Source organism: Bombina bombina, chromosome 5 (assembly GCF_027579735.1).
Source record: "Bombina bombina isolate aBomBom1 chromosome 5, aBomBom1.pri, whole genome shotgun sequence".
Taxonomy (NCBI): Eukaryota; Metazoa; Chordata; class Amphibia; order Anura; family Bombinatoridae; genus Bombina; species Bombina bombina.
The window spans coordinates 161,634,285-161,659,862 of NC_069503.1; the positions used below are offsets into that span (position 1 = coordinate 161,634,285).

Below are 25,578 nucleotides of genomic sequence, written 5' to 3' on the forward strand. Positions count from 1 at the left end.
ATATGGTATAGGTTCATATTATTAATACCACTTCTCAGTTAGAAATAGAGTGGAGATTACTTTGTTTAAAATTTAACTTTTATTGATTGTTACAACTTTAAAATAAAGGGAAAAAATTAACTTAAAAACACACACAAATAACTGAATTTGTTGGGATCCCTATGTCCACCTGTATTGAAATGAAGTGCATATTGATCACTGGGGGTGATCTCACAATGTGAGTCAAGTTGGAGGTTGGAGAAGATAGTCAAATAATTTTGGTTGTCACTGTATACACTGCTAATATGTAAATAATAGTCTGCAGAGTATTGCAGTGCTATTTTGTATTTCAGCAGATACAGTGTTTGTGATTTTATTACAAGACCAGAGACTCATATTTTGCATTCTCTCTCTTTACTACTCAAATGCAGTTTTTTAAAGTATACATAAACATACAATAAACTGTCAAAATTTTGAAAATGAGACAGTAAAACAAATAACATATCAGTGACCAATGAAATTAGAGAACTGATTAAACTAAAACCACATAGCCAATCAGGTTAGTAATGAATCCTATAAACTGTCCAATATACAGTAAGATATCCTCTTTCTTTTACTGCTCAGGAAAAGATAAGTATTAAGCTCTGTGTTAATAAACATTATTTGTTGTATCTTTTTATCATATTTTATTTCCTATTTTCATTAGTGTTTCTATATAATATATTTATTATTATTCGTTTTTTCGTTTTTATTTTACCTTTTTCGTTTATATTAAAATAAATATTTCGTTGGTTATTCTCTATATTTCTTTTTCGTTGGTTGTTTTAATTTACTTGCATTGTTTTTCTTTTCTATGCTCGTTTACCTTTTCCCTTCCTGTTTTAAGTACCGGCGTTTCCCTTTCTTCTGCGCTAGCTCCGACGTCCATATTGTGGTTGTCGGCTTTGTTGCGCATGCGCAATATCTCCCTTCTCCTACGTAGTTGTCAGCTGCGTATTTTCCCGCCCTCTTCTTTATAACAGCTGTTTGCCGTTACTGTGAGGGCTAAAAAATACTTTGTTGCGATCCGGATTGTTTACTCTTTAATTTTACCTTACTTTTTAAACTTTTACAAGGTTTTGTCTCCATCTACTGTTGATTTAATTACATTACATTTAAATACCCTCAATTTTTTTTGTTTTACTTCATACTTTGGGGTCATTTCTATTTATTATTATTTTATTAGAAAGTCCAAATAGTTGAATTTATTATTTTAATACATTATAGATTTTATTATTCATAACATTATTATATAAAAAATTTATATATTTAAATTTTTATTTATATTTTATTCAACATGTCTCAATCCTCAGACATTAACCCTTCACTTAGTTGTGAGAGTGTACAAAAAATGATTGATACCTCCATGAACTCTATGCTGGAAAAAATTACATTTTTAATTGATAATTCTTCAAAAAAGGCTACTAAAAGAAAACGAACAATTTCAAGTGGTATCAAAACGAGTAAAAAATTGGTAAAGAAATCTCGCCAGCTTGTTTCTGGCTCTGCTGTTCCTTGCAGGAAAGGAAGAAAAACACCTGCTATTTCCTCTACTCCCAAGAGGTCACTAATGGGAGAGGCTTTGGCCAATGATGATAATTGTGAAATTTGTTCAGATACAGAAATTAATTCAGATTCATCTCTGAATTCAATTCAATCTGAGGATGATTTATCTCATTCCTCATCTGAAAATTCTTTGGCCTCTCCAAAGATTAAAAAATTCAAAAAATCACTTAAAAAATCTAAACATTTGGAGTCTAAAAAAGTAGAATTTTTTGATTGTCTAGGTAATCCTAGGTTTAATGCGGATGATTTACATCATCCTAGATCTGCAGAATGGTGCCCCTCATCTGATATTGCAGACTTTATTGATTACCAGCTTCGCCAACCTTTAAAAAGAGATTCTAGAAATAAAATGAGGGCTGAATGTCCTAGACCAATTCTTCCCAATAATTCAAACATTACCCCTGAAGTAGATCCAAAGATTTTAAAATTTATAGGGTCCCCAGGTTTCAAATTAAAGAAAGGTATGGACAGGGCCTGGAAAATTTGTCAAGATAAAATGCTTGACACAATTGGTCCTTTAGCAAAACTTTTTGAATTATCTGAACAAGCTGTTTATGACAATACTCTTTTAGACCCAGTCATCGTTAGAGAATGGCTTCAGAGAATGCTCTCATTTTTAGGGAATGCCAATTCTGCGATATACACTGAACGCAGACGTAATATCCTTAGAAGAATTGACCCCAGGGTTTGCGATTTTGCAATTAACGAAATTCATTCTGATACAAATGGCCTTTTGTTTGGAGACACTTTTGTAAAAGAGTTAAATAGTTATGTAAATACGTTCTCCAATCTTAATAAAGTGAGAACATCAATGAAAAAGATCTTTCACCAGGATCGTTTTTCTGAGCAGGCTGGGAAAGGTAGAGGCCGCTTTCCCGGCCGTGCTTCATTCCCAAACAGGTCTCAATTTGCCTTTCAACAATTTCACAATCAGAGACAATTTCAGAATCCAGTCTCCTCAGGCTTCTTTCCATCTAGAGGAAGATTCTGGAACCCAAGAATTCAACGTTCGAGGCAAAGATCCCGCACACCTCAAGGTAAATCTTCTTTTTCTTCCTCCTCAGGTTTCTTCCCAAAACATAATAGGAGGCAGATTATCTCTTTTCACACACAATTGGAACATGATAACTTCAGATCAATGGGTTCTTCAAACTGTTTCAGGTCTTTTTATAGATTTTATTTCTCCTCCATTTCAAAATTCTATTCCCCTTCCAATAAAGTTTTCTGTTTCAGACAGAAATTTGGTTCAAAACGAAATTTCAAACCTTTTATTAAAACAAGCAATAGAACAAGTTTTAAATCCTCAAAATTGTTTTCTCAGCAATCTTTTTCTCGTAAAAAAGAAAAACGGCCTTTTTCGTCCAGTTATAAATCTAAGATCTCTAAACGCCTTTGTTGCTTATCAACATTTCAAAATGGAAGGTATTCATCTGCTCAGAGATTGCCTTTTAGACAACGATTTTCTAGTCAGATTAGATCTGACAGATGCTTATCTGACAGTTCCTGTAGCTCAAGAACACAGGAAATTTCTAACTTTTGTTTGGGAAGAAAAGTATTGGAGTTTCACTTGCATGCCTTTCGGTCTATCTTCAGCCCCTTGGATTTTTACCAAAATAATGAAACCTATAATTACTTGGCTTCGTCTTCGAGGTGTTCGACTCATCATCTATTTAGACGATATCTTGATTATGAATCAGAACTCTGCCACGTTAAAGTCTCAACTCCAACTTACTACTTTCATTTTAGAAAATTTAGGTTTCTTGATCAACAAAGAGAAATCTGTTCTTCTTCCAACCAAATCTCTAACCTTTTTAGGTTTCAAAATAGACACTTCGAAAGCTACATTAAGTCTTCCCAGAGAAAAAATTGTGAATATCAAGAAAGAGATTTCAAGAACCCTTTCTTTACCATTGGTTCCCATCAGGACTATAGCCAGAATAGTTGGGTTACTTTCATCCTCTATTCAGGCTATTTTCCCTGCTCCTCTTCATTACAGGGAACTTCAACGTTTAAAAATTTTTCATCTCCAAAAAGGTCTTTCATATTCCCATCAAATCCCTCTTTCTTCAGAAGCCAAAGAGGAACTTTTATGGTGGCTATCCCATATAGAAGCTTGGAACGGGAGAGCCATTTTCGGAAAATCTCCAGATCTTATCATAGAATCCGATGCCAGTCGCTCGGGTTGGGGCGCTCGTTGTGGTCCCTCAATCACAGGAGGAAAATGGTCTTCAGAAGAAAAGCGTTTTCACATCAATTGCTTAGAACTTTTGGCAGGCTCTTTTGCAGTCAAGAGTTTTGTCAAAGGTTCTTCTCCTGTGTCCATTTTACTCAGAATGGACAATATTTCTGCAGTTCGCTATTTGAATCGCCTCGGTGGTACAAAATCGAGGGATTTGTCAATTATTACGAAAGAATTCATTCATCTTTGCTTGGACAGAAATATTTCTGTAAAAGCGGAATACATTCCAGGTTTATCCAATATAGCGGCGGATTGGGGATCTCGATATCTGACAGATTCAAGCGATTGGAAACTTCATCACCAAGTTTTTCTTTCGCTTCAATCTCTCAGAGGTCCTTTTTCAATGGATCTGTTTGCTTCGAGACTGAATCATCAGATTTGTCCTTATTTCAGTTGGCGTCCAGATCCAGAGGCATTGGCGATCGATGCATTTCTCCACCCCTGGCCTCTCCAGACAGCTTATGCGTTTCCACCATTCTCCATGATTCAGAGAACCATATCAGTAGTCCGTCGGGATCTTCTTTCAATTCTCCTAATCACTCCCCTTTGGCCATCTCAACCCTGGTACCCATCTCTTCTAGAATTATCTGTCAACCATCCTCTTCTTCTTCCGGTTTTTCCGCTTCTCTTGTCAGATCCAGAAGGTCTTCCTCACGAACTTATTCTTCAAGGATCTCTTCGTCTCATAGCATGGTCAATTTCGGGCAATCTTCATTTCCCCAAGGTTTATCACAACAAGCTCAAGAACTTCTCGCAGACTCATTGGCCCCCGGGACCAAAAAATGCTATTTTTCCGCATGGACCAGATGGTCTGGCTGGTGCGTGGAAAGAAGTTTGGATCCCCTTTCAACAGATATAATCTACATCATTAATTTCCTAACTTCACTTTTTGATTCAGGTTTAGCTTACAGAACCATCAACGTTTCTAGATCTGCCATTTCGGCTAAACATTCTTTTATAAATAATTTTCCTGTAGGTCAACATCCTTTAATTTGTAAATTAATGAAAGCAATCAAACTCAAAAGACCTCCGACTCCTAAATATTCTTCTTTTTGGGATGTTGATCTTATTTTTTCTCTTTTTAAATCTTGGCCTTCTAATGAATTTTTATCATTGAAACAACTTACCTCTAAATTGGCTACCCTTTTATGTTTAATTTCTTTTCGTAGAGTTTCTGATGTTAGAGCTTTAGATTTTAATTCTAAACGTTTTACCCCTGAAGGTGTTACTTTCTTCATATCTAAAAGAACTAAATCTTTTTCAACCTCAATATTCTATCCTTACTTACCTTCTGAACCTCTTCTCTGTGTGGTTGTATGTCTCAAAGAGTATGAACGCAGAACTTCTTCTTTTCGTATTCCTACTTCCAATCAACTTTTGTTATCTTTTATTCCTCCTCATTATCCTGTATCCTCTACTTCTATAGCCAGGTGGGTTAAATGGGTTATGAGTGAAGCAGGTATTGATGTTTCTTTTTCCGCTCACTCTGTTAGAGGATCAGCCGCTTCTAAAGCATTTTTGAAAGCTGCCACCCTTCAACAAATCTTGGATGCAGCTGACTGGTCTTCTGATTCTATTTTTAAACAATTTTACTTTAAACCCATTGAACACGCCTCGCTTAATTTATTTTGTTAGTTGCTTTAAACTAGCAAAATATGAGTCTCTGGTCTTGTAATAAAATTCGGATTATCCTAAGTTATGAAGGTATAATCTAGATTTTATTAAAGACACAGAGACGAGTATTTTCCCTCCTCTGATTATATTATTATATGGTTTTGTTCCCACCCTTATTTGTTTTATCTTATTACTAACATATCTTGTATATTTATTTCAGTTACCAATCAACTATAAAGATATTATCCTAAGTGGTTTTGCTCCATCTCATCTCTGTGAAGAGACGAAACTTCAAGAAAGTTTTCCTCATTCTATACAGTCTTCAAGAGGATTTTCATTCTTTCCTGATAAGATGGAGTTTTCTTCATGGATGATTCTTCAATTCAAAGTTCTTCTCTTCATGGTTGTCTGCTGTCTTCTCGTCTGGAACTACTTCCTCATTATGGACTTCTTGTTTCCTTCTACAGTTACAAAGAAAGAGGATATCTTACTGTATATTGGACAGTTTATAGGATTCATTACTAACCTGATTGGCTATGTGGTTTTAGTTTAATCAGTTCTCTAATTTCATTGGTCACTGATATGTTATTTGTTTTACTGTCTCATTTTCAAAATTTTGACAGTTTATTGTATGTTTATGTATACTTTAAAAAACTGCATTTGAGTAGTAAAGAGAGAGAATGCAAAATACTCGTCTCTGTGTCTTTAATAAAATCTAGATTATACCTTCATAACTTAGGATAATCCGAATTTAACATTGTATTATCAGTCACTGGATATTATCTTTCTTGTTCATAAAATGTATCAGTTACCAGTCTTATATGGGAACTCCTGTATTTTAACTTGCCGCTTTTACTGTTTTGTTGGTTTCACAACCAGATATATTATGCAGACTAGGAATGTAGTGTTAATCTTTGGGTGAGATTTGAGTTAAGTACCGCAGTCACATAATATATGAGGTTTCAATAGTCACAAGAACATATAATCACTTATACAGTGAATTACTTTATCCACATAGAGTGGAGCTTATGTAGCATTCGATCATTTAATAACGATTTGTTTGAACAGCCTGACTGGAGGATTCCTATTTAAATAATAGTGCAAACTTGCAAACACTAGTCTTACATTAATTAAGCTTACTAAACACAAACCTTTTTCAGCTAAGCTATCTTAAACCTGGTAATGTTATCTTAGTAACAGAGCACAATGATGTGTCAAACTATGCCTTATTTGCATACAACATTCACAGCTCATTGAAGTCATGGCTACTAATTATTTTGGTTTAATATCTGCAATATTTAATTACTAAGTGTAACCCTTTTTGCAAATACACCTTCAGGGTGAGCAACATACCGTTACATATAATAGGGGGTACACATATAGGATATTAATCTGATCTAATAGCGTGACTGATATTGTTACAACAGCAACAATTACAAACATATTCGTTGCTTGCCTATATGTGTCCATTTCCTTGTATATGAATTGAATCTACCAAATAAGACTGGCAACTGATACATTTTATGAACCAGAAAGATAATATCCAGTGACTGATAATACAATGTTAAATCACAAACACTATGAGGCCCATTTATCAAGCTCAGAACGGAGCTCGAGGGCTCGTGTTTCTGGCGAGTCTTCAGACTCGCCAGAAACAGCAGTTATGAAGCAACGGTCTCTGAACAGGCGGACAGAGATCGCCACAATTCAACCCGATCGAGTACGATCGGGTTGATTGACACCCCCTGCTGGATTGGCCGCGAGTCTGCAATGCTGAATACGGAGAGCGTATTGCTTTCCGCATTCAGCGATGTCTGTCGGACTTGATCCGCACTGTCGGATTAGGTCCGACAGACATTTGATAAATAGACCTCTTAATCTGCTGAAATACAAACTAGCACTGCAATAATCTGCAGACTATTAATTTACATATCAGCAGTGTATACAGTGACAACCAAATTTATTTGACTATCTTCTCCAACCTGCAACTTGTCTCACATTGTGAGATCACCCCCAGTGATCAATATACACTCAATTTCAACATAGACGGACATAGGGATCCCAACAAATTCAGTTATTTGTGTGTGTTTTTAAGTTAATTTTTTCCCTTTATTTTAAAGTTGTAACAATCAATAAAAATTAAATTTTAAACAAAGTAATCTCCACTCTATTTCTAACTGAGAAGTGGTATTAATAATATGAACCTATACCAAATATAACTCTTGAGTGCTATATGTGTATTCTTTATAGGGGTTTCTTTAACCTACTGGTGTTCTCTAATATGTTGCTTAAATGTTTTAAAACAGAGGTTTGAAGCAAATGTTTGAGGCACTTTGAAGTTTTGTATTTTTTACCCAGAATCCCCATGCTACTGTGGACAAATATAATTGAATTTGTGTAGATGTGCAGCCAGTTGTGTCATACAATGATCAATCTTGAATCACTTAACTTTTAAAAAAAAGGTGAACTAAAACAGGAAAAACATCAAGATTGTTTTGTGGCACAGAACAATTAACATTTTCTGCTTTCTACACTCTGCCAGCTTTGCCCCCACATTTTAAAGAAGAATTAATTAGCAAGGAGGCTTTGGAAGGAGAATCTGTTACTTTGCGTTGTGAACTGACAAAGCCTAATGCTTCTGTTGAGTGGAAAAAAGGACATCAAAATCTTAAACCGAGTGACAAATACAGGATAACTCAGGATCTCCTTATTGCTCGGATGGTTATCAATAATTTAAATCTACAAGACGCAGGGGAGTACAGTTGTGTATGTGGAGATCATCAAACGACGGCCTCCATTAAAGTGAACGGTAAATTATCCTTGGCCATGTTTAAGCTTCTGTTATCAGATCACCTTCCAAAACCTTCCATAATTAACATTCACCATGTTCGGCCTATAACCACAGTCTACCTCCAACTGGCATGTTTATCATCATAATATCTTTTTATCATCCATTTTGATGTTTTCATCTTTTTTAACAGCGTAAACTGAGCGTTATGTATTGAGCACCTCATGTCCCACTGAATGCCTATTGATACCTTGCACGCCGTTTTTCACTTTTAGCAAAACATCTTGTTTTAACAGTTTTTCTTTTTAATATAGTTACATTTCCCAAGGAAACAGACATGATGATAAACCAAATGCACAAATGTATTATGCTCTCAAGTGGTTTTGTTTAGAACATGATCTATTTCATATTTTAGATTCACAAAATGTTATTCAGTTTACTAAGACATATTATTAACATGAGTTATGTTTTAGACACATTAACACAATAATTATATCAAATACAGTTTCCAGTTTTGCACTGGAGTTTCAAAATTGTCTTTGGAATTCACTGCATAAAGAGGCTTCATCCCTCTTTAACTCAACTTTGGGCTATGCATATATAGCTGCAAGAAATCCCTTAAAGAAGAAATCTTTGAGATTGCTATGTTCTGTAAAGGGCATCTAAAGTTATATCCAGCTAGAATTATTCAATAGAATGCTTTTTGTTTCAGTCTTATAAATATTTGCAGTTTACATTAAATGAGCGTGTTTTTAGTCACACACACCTAGATTACGAGTTTTGCCTTTGTGTTTTAACGCTGAAAAAAATGGCCATTTCAGCGTTAAAACAGCAACTCAGCCCTTACGAGTCTTGTCGGTATAGCTGTACCGCAAGACTTTTAACCTGTAACGCAACGTCAATCCCGCACTCGTAAAAATGACGTTTTTGCTTGGGATTTCCATAGCGCTGCCATTGCAAGCTTTGCGGTGAGGCTAAAAAGCTTGCATTCCAGCCTATACCGACAAGATCCGTTTCGCAATCTGAGACCAGTAGTTATGAGTTTTGTGCAACAAATCTGTTACACAAAACTCATAACTAAACTGTTACAAAGTACACTAACATCCATAAACTACCTATTAATCCCTAAACCGAGGCCTCCCGCATAGCAAACACTATTTTAAAGTTATTAACCCCTAATCTGCTGCTCCCGACATCACCACCACTATTAAAATTTATGAACCCCTATTCCGCCGCTCGCCGACATTGTCACCACTATAATAAAGTTATTAACCTCTATTGCCCCGCACCCCAACATTGCCCAAACTATAATAAAGATATTATTAACCCCTGAACCTCTGGCCTCCCACATTAATACCAATAAATAAACCTATTAACTCCTAAACCGACAGCCCCCTACATTGCAAAAAAACTAAATTAAACTATTAACCCCTAAACCTAAGAACCCCTAACTTTAAATTAAAAGATCCCTATCTTAAAAAAAAAAAAAAAAAAACTTACCTGGGAAATTAAAAAAACCTAAGTTTAAACTATAAATTAAACTAACATTACTATTATACTAAAGTTAAAATAACTATCAATTAAATTACTCATTAAAAAAAACTAACACTACTACAAAAAAAATCTACAGTTACAAAAAATAAAAAAATCTAAATTACAAAAAATAAAAAAATACTAAATTACAAAAAATACAAAAATACTAAATTACGAAAAATAAAACGAAATTATCCAAAATAAAAACAATTACATGTAATCTAATAGCCCAATCAAAATAAAAAAGCCCCCCAAAATAAAAAAAAAACCCTAGCCTACAATAAACTACCAATAGCCCTTAAAAGAGCTTAAAGAAATCAGCTCTTTTCCCTGAAAAAAATACAAAGACCGCCAACAGTAAAACCCACCACCCAACCAACCCCTCAAAATAAAAAAACCTAACCCATTGCCCTGAAAAGGGCATTTGTATGGGCATTGCCCTTAAAAGGGCATTCAGCTCTTTTAAGAAAAGCCCAAACCCTAATCTTAAAAAAAAAACCTCGCAAAAAAACCCACTAACCCCCGACAATCCACTTAGTTTTTGAAATCCAGACATCAATCCTCATCCAGGCGGCAAGAAGTCTTCATCCATGCGGCGAGGTCTTCATCCATCCAGGCATCATCTTCTATCATCATCCTGGTGGCGCAGAACGGCTCCTTCCTAAAGACATCTGGTGTGGAGCATCCTCTTCATACGGTCGCCGCCGTATACTGAGTCTTCAATGCAAGGGAGCCTTTTCAAAATGGAGTCCCTTGCATTCCTATTAGCTGATTTGATTTTGGAAATTCAAATCGGCCAATAGGATGAGAGCTACTGAAATCCTATTGGCTGTTCAAATCAGCCAATAGGATGAGAGCTACTGAATTTCTATTGGCTGAATTGAATAGCCAATAGAATTTCAGTAACTTTATTTAGTGGCGGCGATGTCGGGGAGCGGCGTAATAGAGATTAATAAATGTTATTAGTGGCAGCGATGTCAGGGGCGGCAGATTAGGGGTTAATAAGTTTATGTAGGTGTCAGTGATGTCGGGGGCAGCGGATTAGGAGTGTTTAGACGTGGGGTTTATATTAGGGTGTTAGGTTTAAATGTAATTTTTTTTTTCCATAGACATCAATGGGGTTGCGTTTTTCATTCCGCGATCGCAGGTGTTAGTTTTTTTTCTAACACTTTCTCCCCAGTTGATGTTTATGGGGAAAGCATGCACGAGCACGTCAAAGCAGTGCTTGGATTTTGTGCAATATGGAGCTCATTGCAACCATATCGCACGCACAAGGCGGCTTTTCCAAAACTCGTAATGGCAGTGCTATGGTGTTTCGCACCCTCTATAGCGCAAAACTTGTAATCTAGGTGTTAGACAATAAATGAGCATGGGAATCACAAATCTAGCAAAAATAGGTGAAAATTGTTATCTATTTTCATAAAAATTGTTTTATTAGTCAAAAGAGAAAAATGTACTGTTTGGTGCCACTGGTATTTCATTGGCAATATTAGGATAGTATTTTTTTTATTTGAACAGTAGTCCAGTTTCCTCTACGTTTGGTTACAAATGTACTTGAATATTGTCCATCAAAAATATTAAGTAGGGGCGGAGCCTATAGTTGTTGCGGTAGGACGTATTTGGTAAGAGCTCCTGCTGTTAACCTAGTATTTTGAAGTTAATTATTGACTTCCACTTAACTTTTTTCTTGAAAAACATAGGCCATTTTATCTTGTGTTGTTCAAGGGGAATCTGAAGATTTCTGACACAAAACGGATCTACCTATGTTCCTCAGCTGATTGCATTACGACTAGCCACGAGGTTGTGAGGCCTCTACTGACTGACTGTTGGTGTAATCAAATCTACCGCATATTTACCCCCCCCCAGGTCCCTGGGTTAACAAACCAGTTCAATTGCAACTGGACAACTTCACCTACAAATGGAGTCACAGATTTTGGAAGAAACCCAGCGTATGCTAGATGAACACTTTCAAAGCCTCCATCTACAATTTGATAAGTGCTTTAGCGACTTTACCAGTTCACCCAGCCAGGAAAACCCACATACATCTATCCCCCCGCTGATAGCTAATGTCACTACCCAGAGTGTAACTTCTAATGTAGCCCGCTCAACATGTGCAGATGGCAGCAATGTAAATACGGGCTGGATGCTGATCTGGGGAAATCAGATACTCTGGACACTATTGAGACTGCCTCCCTTTATAGTATACAGATGACCAACGGCGATGCCCTGGGAGAGCAGAGAGAGGCATCTACCGCCTTTACAGCCCCAGATTTTGCTCTGCCACAGGGTGGGACTGAAGCTAATTACCATTCCTTACCTATACCCAGAACCGGAGGATCCAGAATGAAAATTTTGTGCTCCACCTCTGCACGCACATGTTTGGGATATTCAAGATGGATACTGGAATATAACTGCTGGCAACGGCACCTACCATATTTGAGGCCTCATGCCCCAGAGACCACCTTGCTAGGCGAGAGACATAGGGCCGTGATTTCATTCCCATCCAGGATATGGAGCATTATGCTCTCTATTCTGACTACGCTAGATGGATTCTCCTTCCTAGACCCTGAAGATTGGGGGATACAGACCTTGCCCACATGGTGGTCTGAACTGATATGGATGCAGATTTCACCGATGTCCTGCTGGGATCCCGGAGGTGTGTGCCTGCTCCACTCTTTAGAACGCTGAATTACACTTGAGAGGTGGCAGTCACATCTTACGGGTCTTCACTTTGTCCAGCTTGCAAATAGGAGGGCTGACCGGCTCTTGCACGTTGGATCGTAGTGCTCTGTTACAGTATGATGGGCCTGAGACACCCGGAGCTTATCGTTACAGCTAGCCTATTTGTTTTACTTTACACGATGACATTCCTCCATAATATTTTCACGCTTGTTATCTAATGCTGGAGCCGTTAACTAAGAGACCCTTGAAGAGTCTGATTTGGACAATCCCTTATCCTGCAAGTCTAATCCAGCAGTACATTTAAAATATTTATCCTGTCAGCAGTCTTAAACCTACTTCCCTTAATCCTACACATTGGTGAACCGTAAGTCCTCATCTAAGACACTTTAAATATGTCCCCCCACTGATATGAGACTTTCTATCTGCTATATGTCATTATTGCTTTCCTGAACTGAAATAGGGTACTGTTTCATTTGCATAGATATATCTCTAATATTGAAATGGTATTAGCTATAGTTGGTCAGCAGAGTTTAGTGGCTTACTTCAAAACTTGTTTATTAGGGAGCATTACAATACACATACAGATCCCTATTATATATCATAGTAGTCTTTATTTTGGCACTCAATTGACTGCCCCATCACTAAAAATGGTTCCCAGTGGTATCGCTAGGTCCCAACTTTGCCTAAAGGATCTACACTCTTCTCAAGACCTTAAAATGTCAGGACTTGGGACACACATTTATAAGCCAGGTATTACTGTACTCAGGAACCTAGCTGATATATATTATGCAATAATTCACACCTTGTTTGGTAACACGTTAGCCCGTAATATAACCACTGATTACGAGTTGTGAGTATATTTTACTATATACTCTCTATGGTACTATACAGTTCATATCTTAATATTTTCTCATTATTTGCATAATAGGTTTGAGTGGTATTCTGTATTTTTACTTATCCTGCCAACATAGCAAAGGTTTGACATGAGGGATATCACGCATTCAATAAGTTTAGGAGAAATTAGTAGAGTATGAGTTTTCCTTTTTTTGCTGCATGTATTGTACTATCTTTATACCCTACTGTCTTATGATATTTGTATGCCTTGTATTAAACCTCAAATTAAAAAAATAAAATAAAAATAAATATTAAGTAAGACTCATAATTGTCAGTTAAACCACTGGTTTGTAGGATGTCTGGTCGCCTGCATAGAGATAATGCACACAAAACCTTCTTTTTAATTTTTTCAGAGTTATATTGCAATGTATGAGTCTCTTCTTAACCCCAAGGCTAAAACTCGCATTTCTAAATCTATTTTTGGACCTGGCCGTACTTAGATTTTGCGACAGTAGAGAACTTTAGATCATCTTGCCCTGTATGATTTTTTAAGGAACTGGAATCTTCAGTGTTGTAGAATTGGCAGCTAATCTTACATCTCAGGGCACTTGGGGCAAACCCCACACGGAACACTCTTACTGTAGTCTAGATTTATTAGAAATTATGTAACTGACTGCAGCTGGCATTGTAGGAGATTCTAGAGAATAATATCATGTCATAAAGCTTACTCTTGTGTTTAAATGGCATGGGACTATGTGAATGTTTTCCTGATATCAGTGATTTGTTAAGTGGCAGTCATGAGCACGTACTGATTGTAGTACAAAAGCCCACAGAACATCCACTACTGGTAATTGTTCTGAGGTGATGCTTCCCACTTGCTTTAATAACACAGCATTGGATCATGGGCCCAAAAGCTACAGCATACAGTCATTAATTAAAGAGATAGTAAAACATCTTACAGTTTATAAAAAACAACTTTACATTTAAAGGATAAAAAGCTCTCAAGATTTTATTCCTGTCTGTGTGTAATGCTCGTGGGATACTCCTCTATCAGACCGAACTCGGCCAGTAGTCTTGTTATCCCGGCGTCGAGCTGGAATGATATAGGGAATATCCCAGAGCAGAGAAAGTTAGTAAGATGAGGAGAGCGACACTCACCACAGGCAGGACGGTCCCCAGCGGCAACGGCAGAGCAGTCCAAGGACACACCACTAGAATGGTCAAGGCAGGTAGGGTTCGGCAACAGTAAAGCAGTCCAAGGGCACACCACTAGAATGGTCAAGGCAGGTAGGGTTCGGCAACAGTAAAGCAGTCTAAGGGCATACCACTAGAATGGTCAAGGCAGGCAGGGTTTGGCAGCAATATATCAGTCCAGCAATTTAGGGGTTAAACAGGCAGAGTAGTTAGACAGGCAGAGCTCAGCAGCAGTGGTATAGAACGATCTGTCGTTAGTGCAGGGTTTAAATAGGGTTTAAATAGGTGCAGGATTCGCGCCAGAGAGCTCCCAGCAGCATCAGGAGCGTGCGGCGATGACGTCAGCGCCGCATGCATCCTGAGCCGACACTGCCCCTGGCAACGAGCAGGAAGGAGACACCGAGCCCCTAGCAACGGCTAGAGTGGCGTGGTGTGACATAGCCCCCGCCACAAGGGTTCCCTCAGGGAACCAGAGTCGGCCTCAAAGGATGAGAAGCATGGAAGTTGGAGACCAGAGATGGCACATCACGGGCAGGGACCCAGGAACGATCTGCCAGGGAGTAACCCTTCCAATGTACCAGGCATTGCAATTGTCTGCGCCTGTATCTAGAGTCCAGGATCTTAGCTACCTCATATTCGGGGTCCCCACGGACCAGGAGTGGAGGAGGAGGAGCTCGGAGCCGGGTATATCTATTCTTGATGTATGGTTTAAGCAGTGAGAATTGGAAGACTGGATGTATGCGTAGGGGTTTTGGAAAGGCCTCTTTGTAGGCAACAGGAGACAGTCTTTTCAGGACCTTGTAAGGGCTGATAAATCTGGGCCCCAATTTGTGACAGGGTTGACGTAGACGCATGTGTCAAGTAGATATCCAAACACGTTCACCCACTGGAATGGCACATACAGAAGTCATATGACAATCAGTGAACTTCTTATATCTAGAGACAGCTGAACGTAGCTGAGAGCGAATACGTTGCCAATGAGTGGTGAGTCCAGTGACGTGTTGGTCTGCGGCAGGGACCCCAGTGGACTGAGTTAAGAGAGGGAACACACGAGGTTGATATCCTGCTGCGACTTGAAATGGAGAACATTTAAGGGAAGAGTGCCAATGAGTGTTTCTTGCCAGCTCATCTAGGGGTAGCAACTCAGACCAGTTGATATGACTAGCATTGACAAAGGCTCTAAGGTAGGCTTCAAGATCCTGTTTGCTCTCTCAGTTAGTCCATTGGTTTGTGGATGGTAGCCAGAAGACAAGGAAACCGTGGTTCCAATCGATTTACAAAAGGCCCTCCAAAAGGCAGAGATAAACTGTGAACCTCTGTCGAAACAATGTTCACAGGAATGCCATAAAGTTGTACCACATGCAAGAGAAAAAGGGACGATAATTCTTGAGCATTAGGTAGTTTGGTTAGTGGTACGAAATGAGCCAGTCTGGAAAAGCGGTCTGCCACAACCCAGATGACTGTATGGTGGTCAGAAGAAGGAAGATACACAATGAAGTCCATTGTTATATGTATCCATGGTTGTTTGGGAATGGACAATGGTTGGAGCAACCCAGGAGGCAAAGATCGGGGAGTCTTATTGGCAGCACAAGTTGTGCAGGCTTTGACATAATCCTGTGCATCAGACTTCATAGTAGGCCACCAAACATGTTGGAAAAGACGCTTGAAAGTCCTAGTCGAACCAGAATGTTCTGAGAGTTTGCTATCATGAGACCAGGCTAACACAGGGATACATAGATTCCGGAGTACAAAGAGGATATCGGAGGACATGGGGGCTCCAGGAGGTTTACTAGACTGAGTATGTTGCAGTCTCTGCAGAAGGGTAGTATTGAGTTGAGCAACCACACAGGAGGGGGGTATGATATATTCAGTAGAAGCTTCTGAGGAATCACTTGAATGAGGGAACTGACGGGAAAGGGAGTCCGCCTTCTTGTTCTTGGTCCCAGGAAGATAAGAGACCACAAAGTTAAAACGAGAAAAAAACAAGGCCCACCTGGCCTGTCGAGGATTGAGTCGGTGAGCAGTATCTAGGTAAGTCAGATTCTTATGGTCGGTGAGAATCTGAATAGGATTGTCGGTGCCCTCTAACCAATGACGCCATTCAGTTAAGGCCATCTTAATGGCTAGGAGTTCACGATTACCAACATCATAGTTCCTCTCAGCAGGGGTAAAGCGTTTAGAGTAAAAGGCTACAGGGTGTGACTTGGAAGTCAAAGGGTCCCTTTGGGTGAGAACAGCTCCAGCCCCTATCTCGGAGGCATCAACCTCTAAAGTAAACTGTAGGTCAAGATCAGGATGGCGGAGCACAGGAACTGAACAGAAAGTTTTTTTCAGGCAAGAGAAGGCATTAACGGCCTCAGGAGGCCAATGTTTACAGTCCTTGTTCCGTTTTGTTAATTCAGTGAGAGGAGCTACTGTTTGAGAAAAGTTCTTTATAAACTTGCGGTAATAATTGGAGAAACCCAAAAACCTCTGCAATTCCTTTAAAGAGGTAGGTTGAGGCCACTCTAGTACCGCGGTGAGTTTAGCAGGATCCATGCACGTCGGCTGCTTTTTTCTCAAACACATCAGTGAAGTCTGCATATACTGAGGGAAGGTTTGGAGGAGTCTGTATAGTGGCTATGGGAATACGGGTCAGAGGAATGACTTTAGCAAGGCAGGAGTGGAAACAGGAGGTGCCCCAGGAGGCCAGTTGTCCCTCAGTCCAATCGAACCGTGGATTGTGTACCCGAAGCCAAGGAAGACCAAGGTTGACAGGCTGTGCTGGGGAATGAATAACCTCAAACTGCAGCTGTTCAGTGTGGAGGACTCCCACAGTCAGGGTCAGGGGTGCTGATTCGAAATGAATCAGGCCCGAGCCAAGGGGGGTGCCATCCAGGGTAGTTATTTTGAGACAATGTCTTTTCTGTAGAAGAGGCAAACCAGCTTGAATCATGAAACGGTGATCCAGGAAGTTTCCAGCTGCCCCTTAATCAATGAAGGCTTGAGTGTGGACTGTATTCTGAAGGAAGGTAAGGGTAACAGGTACCAGGATCCGAGAAGAGTGAGGGGATTTAGTTGAGACCATGCTTAGAGGTACCCCAGTGTTATCTTCTAAGCATTGGCTTTTCCTGGCCGAACATCACAGTCCTTTAGTTGGTGGGTGTTAGATCCACAATAAAAACATAGCCTCAGTCTCCTTCTTCTCTGCGTTTCAGACTCTGAGGGTTTGAAGGAGGAGAGATCCATGGGTTCCTCCACCGAGGTAACTGGAGCTGCTGAAGGGGTAGCGGATGCTGACGAAACTGGGCGAATAGGAGGACGGGAGGGAAGGACCCTCCTTGTTCTGTCTCTCTCTGCTTGCCTTTCCTGAAAGCGAGAGTCCAGATTGATACAAAGCGCTATAAAGTCATCCAAAGAAGAAGGTATATCACGATAAGTGAGTTCATCTTTGATGCATTCATGGAGACCTCTCCTAAAAGCTGCCTTGAGAGCACTGCCATCCCAGGTGCATCAAAGTGCCAAGGTGTGGAACTCGACGGCAAATTGTGCCACAGTTTTATTACCCTGTCGGAGATCCAGGAGAGGATATTCTGCAGCAGAGGTACGGCCAGAAGTCCCAAACACAGAAGACAAAGCAGATATGAACTCATCAGCATCATGCAGGAGTGTAGCGTTCTGTTCCAAAAGAGGGGAGACCCAGGCTAAGGCCTTGTCCTTTAGCAAAGAAATGATAAAGGTCACCCTTGACTGATGAGACTGAAAGGTGTGAGGATCGTTGTGGAAGTGCAGCCTGCATTGGTTTAGAAAGCCCCTGCAATCAGTAGTACCTTCATACTTGTCAGGTAAGGGTATCCGGGGTATACTTCCAGAAGCAGAGGAAGAAGTCACAGTACTGGGAGTAGGGACTGGTGGTGTAACAACAGGAGCGGCATCCCTCGCTGCAACTAGTAAGGAGAGCTGAACGGTAATAGCTTCTAGCTTGGAATCCATATTCTGCAACTGTGTGGTATGGGTTCCGAACATCTGTCCCTGAAGATAAACAGCTTGTGCCACCTCATCTGGCTGCATGGCCCAAGTATAATGTAATGCTCGTGGGATACTCCTCTATTAGACCGAACTCGGCCAGTAGTCTTGTTATCCCGGCGTCAAGCCAGAATGATAGGGAATATCCCAGAGCAGAGAAAGTTAGTAAGATGAGGAGAGCGGCACTCACCACAGGCAGGACGGTCCCCAGCAGCAAAGGCAGAGCAGTCCAAGGACACACCACTAGAATGGTCAAGACAGGCAGGGTTCGGCAACAATAAAGCAGTCCAAGGGCACACCACTAGAATGGTCAAGGCAGGCAGGGTTCGGCAACAGTAAAGCAGTCCAAGGGCACACCACTAGAATGGTCAAGTCAGGCAGGGTTTGGCAACAATATATCAGTCCAGCAACTTAGGGGTTAAACAGGCAGAGTAGTCAGACAGGCAGAGTTCAGCAGCAGTGGTATAGAACGATCTGTCACACCCAGGAGCACACAGAGTAACACCTATACTTGGGCAGTGACAGATCGTTAGTGCAGGGTTTAAATAGGCACAGGATTCGTGCCAGAGAGCTCCCAGCAGCATCAGGAGCGTGCGGCGATGACGTCAGTGCCGCATGCATCCTGAGCCGACACAGCCCCTGGCAACGAGCAGGAAGGAGATTGTTCTGTGTATAACCTATTACACCATTATGGGTTCTTCTACTTCCAGGTTATCGGGTGTTAGAGACTTCACAAACTGACCCCTGGGGAGGTCAGCACCGCTATTTGCAGATTAATACACTTATTTATGTATGCAATTCTTTCAACTTATTATTTAAAAATTCACTATTCTGCTGTACATAATTTAGTACTAATGTATATACGTTAACAGTGCACCTTGTATAACTCCCCACAAAAAAGTGAATTGCCGTCACAACTACTGTCTATAGAACTTCTGCACGGATTGTGTTAGGATTTCTAGCGTATTTTAGATGCTGTGGTTTATTACTGTGTTAACGCAGTACTGTATACAACTCTTCATATTACTATATCTACATGTCCAAATTACTAAGTTAAAGGGGCATTCCAGAGCAATTTGCTAAGCAACTTTGTAATACATTTGCTCTTAAAAAGGCTGCATTGCCTTTTTTAAAATACCAAAAACATCTTGGAAGTGCACAGTAGCTTCCAAAATCAGAGCATTCTAAACTACTGAATAGTACACACATGACGTTCTAGCTTGAGCAAACATGCTTAGCAAACTATTCTGGGTTAAAAGACTCTGCTATAGTTTACATTGGAATGTTCTATAAAAAGAAACCCTTATAATTCTGTTGTTGCACCATCTTTGGATTTTAGCAATACTTTTTGCACCGTTTGCCTAAATATTTCGAAGAGATAAAGAAAAGTGAGCCTTAATTTATTGGTATTTGTCTTCACAATATTTTTATTTGCTGTTTGGAAAATGTTTTAGATTTTAGCAGTAATTCTATATTCACTTCCTGTTAATTCTATATCAGCTCTGCCTCCAGCGTTTAAGAATCAACTAAGGAGCAAAGAAGGTGTTGAAGGAGAATCGGTCACTCTGCATTGTGAGTTGACCAAAGCTAATGCACCTCTAGAGTGGAGGAGGGGCAACAGGACTCTAATGACAAGTGGCAAATACACAATTATTCAAGCAGATCTTGTGGCTGAGCTGGTTATCAGCCATTTAGATCTGCAGGATACAGGGGAGTATACTTGTGTATGTGGAGATCATCAGTCTACTGCCTCGCTGACCGTAAAGGGTAAAATACTTTCTTAGTCCCTATTAACCAGTAACACAATTCACCATTATTAACTATTTCTTGCAAATAGTTATCTGATCACAAAGTTTTTGTTTTCTTTTGTTGATTTTACTTTCATTAGAGGATAGTTTCCCCCCTTCTATTTCCATTTATTTCACTTAAATTTGATCCACACACTATTCCCCTTTAACATTTTGTGTAATTCTAATTGTGTTTGTATTACTTGCTTTTATTACCTTTTTTATTTATTTTTACCTTTTTTATTTATTATTTATTTATGTTTACCTTTTTTATTTGAGACTTTTGAAAGCTTAAGGGATTTTATTTTAGTCCGATACATATTAAAACAATAATTTATTTAATTATTAAAAATGCCGTTTGAAATCATATTAATAAGACAATTATTCCTTAAAGGGACACTAAACCCAATTTTATTCTTTCATGATTCAGATAGAGCATGCAATTTTAAGCAGCTTTCTAATTTGCTCCTATTATAATTTTTTCTTCGTTCTCTTGCTATCTTTATTTAAAAACCAGGAATTTGATGCATAGGAGCTGGCCTATTTTTGGTTGAGAACCTGGCTTGCTTATTGGTGGGTAAATGTAAGCCTCCAATAAGCAAGCGCTATCCATGGTGCTGAACCCAAAATGGGCTGGCTGCTAAGATTTTCATTCCTGCTTTTAAAATAAAGATAGCAACGAAGACAAATTGATAATTGGAGTAAATTAGAAAGTTGCTTAAAATGTCATGCTCTCTCTGAATCATGAAAGAAAAAAATTGGGTTCTGTGTCCCTTTAAATGGATTTTATAAATTATTATATACTAATTTTATTGTATTTAAAATAGGAGACTCAGTGGGCTATAGCACATAGCTTATAAATATTAGTTATTGCTGCCAAATAAATTATACTTCAATGTTTCCAAGTTTAATGAATTGAGTATAGGTAGATTGTCTAATAATACAAAATTGTTATGCTGTCTCTAATTTGTTAAGCCTAAAGCTTTGGGCTAAAAATTATTTTGGGAGAAAATCAGTATTGAATAATTATCACTATTATTTTACTATTAAAAATGATAAAACCCCACAACATATATATATTTAATCGCAATATAATTACATTTTTTAAAACCTGTTATACCTTCCATTTATACACTTAAAATGTATTGGGGTGACTTTACCAAATTTAAAAATAAATAATACCTTGCTTTGCTTCATCTAAAAAGTTTTTTTAAATGATTGTAGTTTTTTTAATGGATATTCCTAAACTCAGGAAATGTGTACCGTACCTAGGTATTAGTTGTTCACAATATACATTCCGGTCATTTTTTTTTCATTTTAAATTTAAAGGGACATTAAACACTTTGAGATGGTAATATAAAATGATAAATTGTATATATAAAACAACTCTGCAATATACTTTCATTATTTATTTTGTCCTCTTTGGCTGTAATTCCATTCTGAAATTGTGAGCTTTTCAGTTCCTGTTAGAAATGGAAGTGCAGAACACTGTTAAATCCAGCACAACCATTGGCTGCACACTCTAGTGACCTATTTATAACTGTCCCTAATTGGCCACAGCAGAGAAGGTAACACAAGTTACAACATGGCAGCTCCCAGTGTTTTATAGACACTAAAACTTTACACTTATTGTGTCACTTTTTAAACAACTAATAAAACTGTAAAAAATACATCTACATGTTAGTCATGGACTAATCTTTTCTTTGAATGCATCATTCTATCTAGCATGTATTTAGTGTTTGAATGTCCCTTTAAACACATTTAACTAAATAATTTTCATGCAAAAATATATCTAACATTATTTAGTTTGCTTTTGTGTCATAAAGGTTTTGCCTACCATTCTCCCTTTATTCAATGAAAAACTAACTGAAAACAATCCTGCAATTTTAGATTTATTTAGAAATAGTTTTCATTTTGGAGAGATTTTGGAATAAATATACTATTAATTATGGTAAAGAAAAGGTATTTTTTGTCCATAAATATCTTGAAAATGTTAATGAACTATGCAAGCAACAATAGATTTAGAAAACTGTATCAGTTGATTGGAGTAGCCATGTTAGTCCAGAGATTTAGATATCAAAAAGAGTATTGCATTGAGCAATGATACTTTTTTTTTGGACTAACTATACATTTATAAGTTCACAAGCTTTCCGAAGAATAACTTTATTTCTTAAGTCTGAAGCAATACTGACCAATTCAATGGAATTTACACTTAAAACACAGGATGGCTAAAAAGACAGAAAGTGTTACAGAGGTCTGTGTGCAGGGGGAGGAGGGGGTGTCGTAAAAACCATGAGGGGGGCTTAGCTGACAGAGGCAGACAATGTCTAGTCAGGGAGAACAGACAGGGGGAATATATAGCTTTACCTAGAGCATATACTGACATAAAGTTATATATCAATATGGAATCAATATGTATAAAGATGTGAAATTATGTATACAGGGGGAATACAAAAAAAACAAATAAATAAAAAAAAGAGGAATAATAATAATGGCAAAAGTATGAACATAGACTTACCTGTGTACCTATGTATAAAGATTGGGGAACATACAATGTAATAGACTATATGAAAGTACATTACAAAAAAAATTGATATCCTGGTATAAACCTAACCCCACCTGATAATTTAAGTGTTTTTTTTTATATAAGTGGATTCCAGAATCATTCTAATCTATGGATATGGGCTTATGCAGTAAAAAATAAAAATGTATATATCCTATTAGAAGAGTACAGTGTTACCCTGGTAATATTCCATATACGTTAAATACAGCTGAAACTCATAAAATGCTGAAAACTACAAAGTCTTTGGGACATTATTTTTCCTGCTCTGAGAACCTTAGCATGGGCCTTGAAAACCCATAGTTTGGTTTCAGTTTAAAAGTTTTAAGTGTAGCATCTTTTAGGAGTTTAATATATACTGATAAAAACCCAGATGGATGCTTAAAAGTGTTTGATCAGTCCCTATTTATCACTAGATCTAGATCTAGAATTTCTACTGATGACCTACGTGTATCTTCAGGAACAAAGATAGTTGTGACCCTCTTTGTTTATTAATTAAAGTTCTAGGCTTACTGTTATTGCATGTATGTTTCTATAGATACTTGACTATGGATCTTTGGCCTGATTTTCAGTATGTTTTTCCACTTCTGGGGGTACAACGCATCTGTTTATACTGGCCTGTATAAGTCATGTGTGTCCCCTACATATTATTGTCATAGGTCAGGATCTAAGAATTAAAGACTGTATTTGAGTAATTTATCTTTTGTACTCTCCATACTGGTCCTCATATATAATATAATATATATTTGAGGCACAAGACTACACACACGCATATCTATTGTGTAAACTGTGCACTTATACTATTATTATTATTATTATTTATTTATAAAGCGCCAACAGATTCTGCAGCGCTGTCCATGGGTGCAAAAATAAAAGTACAGTACAATACCATATAAAAGACACCAGAAAAAGTTTAACAAACAAATACAGGGAGAATTGAGGGCCCTGTTCCCGTGGGAACTTACAATCTAGATGGGTAGGAGGGTGAGAAAGATGAGGTGGGGACTGCAAAGGTGAGAATGATGTTAGTGTGGAGTTAGATGAGGGCAGCAATTAGGCAAGTGAAATTAATTTGTTACTGAGTTGGGTAATAAGCTTCCCTGAACAGAAAGGTCTTTAGGGAGCGTTTAAAGGAGGAAAGGGGAGAGTCTGACAGCTCTAGGAAGTGCATTCCAGATGGTTGGTGCCACACGAGAGAAGTCCTGTAGCCTAGTATGGGAGGTGGTGATGGTAGAAGATGCAAGGAGCAGGTCATTGTTGGATCTTAGGGGGTGGGCAGGAGTGTATTTGTTGATGAGTGAGGACTGGTAGGGGGGCTGAGTTGGTAAGGGCTTTGTAGGTCAGGATGAGAATTTTGAATTTAATTCTACTGTGGATGGTAGCCAGTGAAGGGACTCGCAGAGAGGTGCAGCAGATACAGAGCGTCAGGAGAGGTGGATTAGCCTAGCAGAGGCATTTAGGATGGATTGAAGAGGGGAGAGGCGGGAGAGAGGGAGGCCAGTTAGTAGGTTATTACAGTAGTCAAGTCGGGAGATTACCAGGGAGTGGATTAGCTGTTTAGTAGTTTCAGCATTAAGAAATGCCATTAAGAAAATGTCCTTTTCTTATCTTATTCACTTGTGCCTCACCAAGTGAATACAAGTTATTTGTTTACATATGTATTAGGAATGATATTCCCTATACAACTGCAATAGCTTGGAAAACTTTCAAATTCCAAAGTATAAAAAAATTAAATCCTAGGTGATTGCACTATTGTATTCTGGTGGTTTGTGGAACAGACAGTTAAGTGTGCAGCAATGCCCAAAACATTAATTGTATATTATACTGGAGGTACTAAAAGGTCACTCTTCTTGGAAACTTCCATTGAGTTAGATTCTGTTTGAATCACAGCCCATTCCACTCATTCGGTGGTGATATATTACATGGCCTGTTACAAGGCATAAAGTGGCCACTTAGTCACTGCATATTTACCATAATGACTGAGGCTGATTCCAGGCATGTAATACACTCCTGGACTTAAGGTTTGGCACACATCCATAGTTACAGAATGAAGAGGTATTTTATGTCACCATAATATGAGAGAAAATTTGATTTATGTTATGTTAAATCCTTTTTATTTCACATTTAGAGTGACTGCATCTGAAGAGTGTTTTGCTCCATTCTACATAAAATAAGACCTGCTGTTTTAGTTTGCTAATTTTAAAAATATTTCATTTTGGTTTAATGCTAAACTGAAGCTAGGGAATGGTGGTTTAGGGTGTGTGAGTGTGTAGGGTGTCCTATACTAGCTATTCAACTGATGTATTAGCCATGTGCGTTACACTTTTGAGCACAGTAAATAATGAAAATGTAAAAAATTAAATAAATAAATAACATTGTTTTAAAGTATCCTTGATGTCACTTGTAACATTACAAACCTTTACCATTGGTTTTGTTGTAATACCAGATAGGGAGAAAGATAAACAACCCCAGATTGGCTCCTGCAAATAAGGCAAACGATGTAAAAAAAGGATATTAATTTGTTTTAAAAACCTTCCCTTCGCTGATATTTTATTATCAACACAACAGAAATATCTTGTAATTACAAGGTGTTTACTTACCCTTTAACTTATATAGATAGATATAGTTAGGTACAGTTGTAATTAAAATTATTCAACCCCCATTGCAAATCAGGTTTATTGTCAAAATGTACAGACTTTCAGCTGTTTGCAATGAACAAATCATACAAAAGCAATTGAAATAGCTTAACACGACGAAT

The 25,578-nt window shown here is 38.3% G+C and overlaps 1 protein-coding gene across 1 annotated transcript in view; it reads left to right on the forward strand.

The window, feature by feature from the left end:
- The window catches only part of OBSCN (obscurin, cytoskeletal calmodulin and titin-interacting RhoGEF), a 937,038-nt gene that overhangs the window by 266,722 nt on the left and 644,738 nt on the right, over nucleotides 1-25,578 (forward strand). Inside the window, 1 exon segment of the mRNA XM_053713767.1 lies at nucleotides 7,980-8,246. Coding sequence (XP_053569742.1) covers nucleotides 7,980-8,246 — 267 coding nt within the window.